This window comes from Pagrus pagrus (assembly GCF_965226575.1).
Source record: "Pagrus pagrus genome assembly, chromosome: 14".
Classification (NCBI taxonomy): Eukaryota; Metazoa; Chordata; class Actinopteri; order Spariformes; family Sparidae; genus Pagrus; species Pagrus pagrus.
In genome coordinates, this window is record NC_140198.1 from 14,172,634 (window position 1) to 14,181,388 (window position 8,755).

Consider the following 8,755-nt stretch of genomic DNA (forward strand, 5'->3'; position numbering starts at 1 on the left):
GATTGATTACATCCCCTTTTCTGACGATCAATAAAGCCTGACTGAAGACTGGAATTGATCAACATGGTGGCAGAAGGAGGCTGACAATAAGGGTCATGACCTTTACAGTCACCCTAGGAGCTATGGTAATGAAAGGCTCTGAAGCAATTATCTCGTCAGCCCAGGGATTCTCTGTGTGATCAATGGACCAATATGGCCTCATGTCCACAATCACCTTAAGTCGTCAGTCGCCTCCCCAATGTGTTGGACCTGTCAAAAGTGCAATAATCAACACGAGGAGCTTGTGTGACTTTAAGCCCAGATTCAAATGTCACAGCTCAAAGCACATCAGCACAACTCCGGTACATCCTAAAGGACAGGCTCTGTGTAACACCGGCCACAATTTCCTGCGGCTGACTTTTTCTTTTTCACACACACACACACACACACACACACACACACACACACACACACACACACAAGAGATCATAAACAAGTGCTGGTCTGAGGTGTGTGTGTGTGTGGTGCGTGGGTGTGTGCTTGCCACAGAGGTAGGCGTGGGTTTGACAGTGTAGCTAGTGTGTCCATGTGCAGTCAAGACAGCAGCAAGGCTTCCAGTGAAGCATATTAAATCAACGAAAGCTACTCTGTGGTAGGTCTTAGTCATCCTGTGGTTTCTATCAGAACAGAAAGCAGAGCCATACTTGTGAACACTGTCACTCAAAGGAACTTTCATGCATGTATTTTTATTTTACTATTTTCCAAATGTATTTACGGCTTCACCAAATCCAGATTTAATGTAATGGATTTCTTAAATAGGAAGTCATACATCATAGGGTATTCTGGGAAATGTGTGTTTATATATATATATATATATATATATATATATATATATATATATATAAAAGTGGATTTTTGAATCTCTTTCCCAACTCTCAAATAATGGCGCTCTGGGATTGCAGGACGGGTTGGCTGCCATTCCAACGTGTCAGTTTTTGATGAGTTGGGAGACCCAGAGCATCATTATTTGACGAGTTGGAAATGAGACTCAATTAGCACATTTTAAAGCAGAAATAGACATCTTTTTAACTTTACACCTTTCCCTGTGGTATTGCTGTTGGTGGCGCTGTCGCGGTAGCAACATGGCTGCCATTAGCAGCCTGGCTACTGTCCAAAGCAAAAAGCAACGTACGTTACGTAGTTAATCACCTGGCTGTATTAATAAGTAGGCAGGTTTTGTTACTTGCTGAACAATTCAAAAGAATACCAGTCTTGAACCGTCTCAAGTGCCAGTGGTAAGGGGACACATATCAGTGGGGGAACAAATTTTGACATAACACCGGCGCTCTCCATTGAGTGAATGCCCATCTGTTCACTCTTGTTTTACCTTGGTTTCTATCATTCTCCCTCTTCACCGTCTGTGCCTCCTTCATTAGTGGGGTACAGTATGGAAGTAGAAGCAATATAAAAGTTTTGCAGTTACTCCAGTTTTTCCCACTGTTATCTGGGGTTAGCGACTGGGGAAATCAATGCCTCTTCCTGTTTTGGTTGCGCAATGGCAGGTGCTCTTGCTTTTTTCCAGGAAAAAATCAGCCCAGTGGTAGACTGAGTAGCAGAGTGAAAGCAAGATTTATTGGGAACGAATCTATACATGGATGGCATAATTCTTCTACAACCATTACACTGTGCAATCTGTATTTACTTCACAATGATGAGTAAGAGCAATTAAGTTGCCTATTGCCAGTTTAACCTTACTTTGCCAGGCAAGTAATGAACAGTTTCTTAGTTACAGCGATAGCCTGCCAGAAGACACTTGTCAAAGAGGTAAGGGAACAAACAAAAACAAAGTAGAGCAACTATTTCATCAAAATAAACAGAAGTTAAACACTTACAAGTCAACAAAATAATAATTAGGCCATTAAAAGTACTGACTCAGATACATGCATCTGCTTTTAGTGTTTATTTGTAACAAATTGCAAGAATTTGACTGCATGACACAAAACCAAAGGATGTGTTGGATTTAGGCGCCTTTACTCTGATATAAGATGAAGACTGTCTTTTAGTACTTGGCCACCAAAACTGGCTGCAATATTTCTGAGAGCTAGATGAGAAGACTGATACCACACACATGTCTGTACAGTAAGTATGAAGCTACCACCAGTGATCTTTAGAGGTGCCAGCAGGCAGATTTTGATACTCTTGGAGAGAGCTGGACTGGCTATTTCCTCCTTTTTCCAGTAATTGAGCTGAGCTATGGTTAGCTGGCTGGTTGTAGCTTCCCACGAGAGTGCTATCAATCTTCTTTTGGCAAGAAAGCAAATAGGCATTGGTTCCAAAAGGTCCAGCTATTCCTTCAATCGGTTCTTCAACATCTCCTCAACATCAGATTTTTTTTTTACTGCATGTCCACTGTTCAGTACATCAGCCTCACACTGTTGCTGGAATTTCAGACATAGTGGTCTGATTGAGTGCTTCCTTTAGTTCAGTACATCACAATGTTTTAATTTCTTTGATTATGGTTCTTCATAGCATGGAGATGTTGTGTTTACTAAGTCGAGAGCTGGTAGCTAATAAAAGTGTCTGATTCCGACAAAGCACGCTGGAGCCATTATTTCTCTTTATACGCTCCCACAAGGGACAATTACCAGAAAACAGTGTCAGGTTTTCACAGTAACTCTGTTGATGCCGAGCACATGGACCGACATTTAAGGACTCTCTGTCCTCTGAATTTGATAAATGAATATTCTGATAATGAGCTGGCTGTGCTATCAACACTGCAGGACACTATTTTGAATAACATTTCAAATTGAACAAAATAACCCCCTGTTTGCTCTGGGCATGAAATGAGAGAGTACTGTATCCAGCTAGTTTGCCATAAATTTAATCCCCCACCACTGGGGCCATGGAGCTGTAATGTCAAGGTGAGGGATGCAGACTGGAACCTCGAAGACATCCGCTACTAATGATCAGAATTTCCTGAAAATATGTGTGGAGGAGGGGATGAATAATAGTCTCCCCTAGAGGTATCACAGTGGGGACTTCTTCCTGTGGCATGCAGTCATGCAGCTTAGACTGGTCTTATTAACCCACACTGGAAACAGCATAATTTCTGAACAAAGAACAGAAATGGAGGACTGGCTGATCCTCTCCAGTAACTTCTTTTATTTTTGCTCATTACCTGGTCATGATGAGGGTTTTTCTGATTCCCGTGCTGTAGAAAATGAATATGAGGCGGTCGCTCCACCAAGTTTGCTGCTGACACCACCCACATTCAGACACTTTTGGGTGGGAACGATGCTGTCAATCCAAATCCTGTTTACAGATTGCTTCTATTGTTGCTGTAGGAGCTTCACAAAAAAAAGATAATTAGACCACCGTTTTGTTTCATAATAACAAGTTGCGATTGACAGGCTGCAATTACTGTAATTATAATCAGGTGGTGTTGGTTACCATGCTCTTAGTTTCAGATCAAAGTTTTCAGCCTCATGAATAGTCCAGACTCAGGATGAATTCTAATAACTTTGGTGATCCCCTGCAGGTCATCTAGCGCCATCATCAGGTCAAAATATTGACTTATCCAATAGAGTGCTGCAGTAGTGAGTCGTAAAAGACAGAAATCAGCATTTTGGTACAAGTCAATTGGTTTTCAATTAAATAGCTGAGATAAGGTCTGTGTTTACAATATTTACACATTTTACTCTATAACATAAAATACATCAATAAGTGTCCCATAATTGCACTATAAAGAGCTTACGTGTCTTGAAAATGGCGGTTGCTAACAAGTGGCTAAATGAGACTACAGGAGTTGTCGTGGACATTAAACGTAACCACAACGAACACATCTTAGTTGCATAATATTATAACTCAAACTTCACAACTTGTAGACTGACCAATTTTAGAAAACGTGTATGGTAATTGTGTAGTGAGTGTTAGCTTTTTACTTCTAGCGATTTAATTTGCACTTTGAAAATAACAAACGTGGTGTTCATCTGTGAAGATTATCTTGCTGAAAAAAACACATACGTATCTACCTACGTAGATACCTGCCTACGTACGTATATACCTGCTAAACTCCGGTATGTTAACATTGCTTGCATGTTAGCATTTAGATCTTAGTACTGCTGTAAACAGGATAAGACGACAAGTTATTATGTAGCGATTCATTGATTTTGCCTGCAGTGACACCAGAAGCTCATTGTGACTGTGGGAGCCTTGATCAATCATTAGAGCTACCATTAAATAAGTTCAGAACATGAAACAGCAGGAGATTTATATGAAATTAAACAGCTATCTGTGGAAATAACACTTCAGTAGGCACGCCAGAGGGGAAGAAGGATGTGAAGCTTTAAAAACACAGGGGGTCCTGGAGTGATGCTTGCCTCACGCAAGTGTCTTGGAGTCAGTGTACATTCATACACTTGTTAAAATGGAAGTGTGTCTGTTCTGAGTGACAGGCAGGTGAGGGAAAATCAAAAACACGCTGTCTGTTTGGATTGGCCTTAATGTTGCAATATGTAAGAACTGACCACCTCTCGAATTCATACTCAAAACGCATGGAGTGCAGCTTTTCACCAGAGAAACGGCTAACTGTAGCTGCCATTAGCTAGTTAGCTCAGTTGGCCATGCAACTGGTGTTCTGGATACTAGCTACAAGCCAGGCTGTGGGAAAACTGTTTCGGTTTGGAGGTTGGTTTCTGGACCATAAAGCGGACACCAAGACGGGGAAAGGTTAAAAGGAATTTATTATTTTGCTTGGGTGAAAGGATAGCCGCTAGTGGCTCACACTCAGGCGAGTGACTCAGCAGGTGGTGCAGCTGGGGCTCATGGTAGGGAGAGGTTGAGGCACAGGTGAGTGGAGACGCAGGTGGATCCACAGAAGTGTTTGTCTTGAGGCAGACGTGAAGGAGGCTGGGCGGCAGTGTGGCTGTGGAGCTGGAGCTCAGAGGTGGCGCTGGCTCTGAGAACGATAAGGAGAGACAAATTAAAACTGGAGCAAAAATCCCAAGAGTAAAGCATGAGTAGTTTTGCCATAGATACCACGGTGTTGAGCGGAAACAATCTTGCAGTGAGTGGAGAGCAGACCAGAGTACTTAAAGCTGATGAGTAGATGGACCACAGCTGGGTGAGAGACAGGAGCTCCAGCCAACGAGGGAAGCCACGCCCAGCCTCTGCAAAAAACACCTCTCAGCACACACAAAACACATCAAAGAACACTACAAAATCCACAATCATCACAAAAACCAGACATCTCCCAACTACAGTTCAAAGCCACGGCTCTCGAAAAGTGACAAACGCAATCACGTTTCATTGGTAGAGAAAGAAAGTATGAAGTGGATCAGATGATTGACCACAGAATGTTTTTTTTTTTTTTTATGGTTAAACATTACCAGCAGGAACTTTCCCTACCTCTGCAGGCTTTTATAGCGATAAAAGGCTGTCCATACCAAGAACAATAACTATAACATGATGGGGTTTCTGAAATTCATTTCGTCCTCACTGATTTCTCTTGTCGATCCCGTAACTCCTCATGTCTTCCGTGAACCCGTATCCTTCTGTTTTTCCTGTTTGTTTCTCTGCACACCGCACAGCAGCAACAGATCATCAATATCAATTTTCCTAAGCTGCTGACATAGCTGGGGCACACAGCACAGGCTTGGCACCAGTGCAAAGAGCTGTTATACTTATCAGGCTAACAATAGCCTTCTACAAGTTGAGAATGAACCTTTTTATCAAACACTAATGTTGTTTTCTTCTATCACTGTCCCTGTTTTACTTGTCTGGCGTACATAGTTATGCAGACAGGATAGAAAGACTTTGTTCCCTAAACAAATGGACAGTCCAACCCTCTCTTTTAAATTGGACACGGGTCAGTCTTGGTACGTAATAACTGTTCTCGCTGAGCTGCTCGAAGGCCACGATTAAAAACAGTGTATGGCATGCTCAGAAACATCATCACAGTTGACTGCAGGATAAGGATATAAAAATATAAGGATATGAAAAGTAAAAATAAGAGATGGATAGATATAACAAAGCCACAGTTCCAGTCTTACAGTATATTCTTAACATAATCTTTCCCTTGCTCAGACTAAGAACTGACATGTTGCAGTGCATTTCATTTGACAGCATAAGTGCACTAGTCCTGTCAGTGATGCTTCCACAGCAGTGCGGATGGTGGAACAGGGCATAAATTGTGAGAGCTTGTCAGGGATCTTGCCACAAACAGCAGCGTGGTTAGTGTAGCAAGATATCGAATTTGATGGCGTGCTTGGATTGTTAGCTGCAAGTGCTTATTACCATTGGCTGGGAGTGCTCACACCTGCAGTCAAGGGAAGCTGTCTGTAATTCTGGACCACGGCTTGTACTTTCTTGGATGCACGCGTTTATATAACTATTCTAATTAGTAACAATTAAATACACTTACATGGCAAATCTTATTCTGTAATTATTTCAATTTAACACAAATCTTGGACATTTTTTGGGCTTTGTTTTTGTAGCTTAGAGCGACTGACAGGATGGATTGAGAGAGAAAGAGACGAGCCTGGCATGCAACAATGGTCTCAGGCTGGATTTGACCCAGGGATGCTGCTTTCATGGTACTCGCTTTAGTGAGCTGAGCCACCAGGACGCCCATTCCAATCTCTGTTTTAATGATCAAGTGAATGGAGCAGTTCAGTCTTCCTCCTTTATTATCTCTCGCTGACCTGAAGAAGGCTATCCTTGCTTTCATCTCTTCTCGGCTAGATTAGTTGATTAGTTTACCCTCTGCTCCTCTCTCAGCCAGAATTCAATCCAACATCTGCAATTAGCACAACATGAAACCGGGCTGCTCGTAACCAACCAAGTAAATCAAGATCATATCATGGCCATGGAAGCCTCGCTGCACTAGTTTCCAGATCGCTTTTAATTCCTTATGAGCCGGTGTGAAACTTTAAATCTACGGTGTTAATGCAGTGTTAAGTTTAGTTCTCCATCAGCTCTTCTCCTCAAAGTCACTTTGATAATCAGTCATTTTATTGTCTTGTTTTTGTTGTATCCTCTGTCGACTTTGCAAGGGCAGAATCTTAAGGTTGTGGTAAGGAACGGCTGTCGGCAAATTATGACTGATGGTCAATGTTTGCTGATTTGGGAAATGAAGCTGTCTCTACTGTCTGAGGTATACTGCCTCTGCATCAGCAGGCCAGCTTGGCTCCCCGTATAGACAGTCTGACACAATCTGTAAGTAACAAATTGTCTCTCCAGTCAATCAGGCTCCTGCTTGTATGCAAATGTACACACTTCTAAAAACAAAAGCTGCATTTCCTTCAATGTATTTTCAGTAGAGTACCCTTTGAACCCCTTAAACTCGTGGTCTCTTGCTTGACCACGGTACGGCACACATATGTAGTTGTTTATTACAACAAGGATACAAGGTTTGTTTGAGAAAGGCAGAAAGACAAAAGACTGCTGAAAAAAAGGAGATACCGTATCAGACTGTGGTTGTTTTAGTGTTGAATCAGTGTGTCAGGTACCTCAACAGAAAGGTAACGAGAAAACAGGATGGCATGGAGCGGCTCCTTTGGTACCATCTACAACTTTTGATAATGGAAACCAAAAATATCTGTTCTAATGTGTAACAAACTGAAGTAAACTCAACTGCTTGGTGGAAACTAGGCTAGTCTATATAAGATCTGGTGACCAAAACCACAAACCATGACCCTAAAATGCTCTTAAGAAAAGACAGAGAGTCACAAAAGTCGCAATGACTGACACTTTTCTATGACTCATAGCCACAGCCTTGATTGATTGTCACACAAATCAGACAGATTAGTGTTGAATTCACATGCTTGTTTCATTGTTAATGTTTTTACACTGGGTTAGATAATAATGAGTGCAAGAGAACGTGATGAACATCTCTGTAAGGGCTGAAAACAAGTATAATATTTTTAGTGTTTTAATTGTGTTCAAAACTGGGACATTCTGCTAGTTCATGTTGAAAAGTGGGACATTTTATTGCTTTACAAACATTTGTCAGGACTCAGGACATCCAGGCTGAAATCTGCACAATCGTGGACAAACTGAGACATCTGGTCACAGTAAAAGAAAAAAAATATCAAATGCTGTATGAACTCATTTAACAGCAGCTACATGTTGGAGGCACATGTCAATTAGGCAAACACAGAATACGTGTATGAGAGCAAACTTTTGAAGAAAGGGTTGATAACCCAGTGTATGAACTCCTCCCACTAAAATATTTACCTCTCAACTTCTACTTCTTGGTAAGCACTGTGGAGCTGTTGAGCCTTGACGTTCTCATCTGGAGTCCCACCACGGTCTGATGTCTTCCCGGGAACAGTAAGCACAGCTTGATATGTCAGGAAGAGGCAGCTCAGCATCAGATTCTGACACGTACATTTTATCTGCAACATGATCACGTAAAGTGTGCTTTCATTAAAAAAGTAAACCTCCCAGAGTTTACATCACAGGCCTGGATTAGGACCAGCTGTGCATGCTTGACTCTCCCAGCAGCATTACCACAGCACCTGCCAAATGTTTAATCACAGCTGATTGTAAGAATACATGTTGGGCATTTCTTTTTATCTAACTGGAACAACCCCTCAGCTTGCCAACAGCTGAACTCAGGAGAGGGGCTTGTTTTTGCTGAAAATAAACAGTGATGCTGTGAAGAATTTCCATCTGAAGCATCAAAACAAAAATCCATGACATTATAATCAATTAGACGTTTAATGATGATGACAGGAAACAAGCGACAGTGCGAGAATATGGTACTAAAAATGCA

General features: G+C 41.7%; 1 protein-coding gene across 1 annotated transcript; it reads right to left on the bottom strand.

The window, feature by feature from the left end:
- Nucleotides 1–4,622: 4,622 nt before the first annotated feature.
- On the bottom strand, nucleotides 4,623–8,431 carry LOC311269056 (uncharacterized protein; the record flags this gene model as incomplete). Its single annotated transcript, XM_084373035.1, has 3 exons — nucleotides 8,215–8,431; nucleotides 5,017–5,147; nucleotides 4,623–4,936 (listed from the first exon to the last, which is right to left on the bottom strand). Exons 1-3 carry the CDS (start codon nucleotides 8,382–8,384, stop codon nucleotides 4,623–4,625), a joined length of 615 nt encoding a protein of 204 aa, XP_084229161.1. The 5' UTR covers nucleotides 8,385–8,431.
- Between the last annotated feature and the right edge of the window lie 324 nt (nucleotides 8,432–8,755).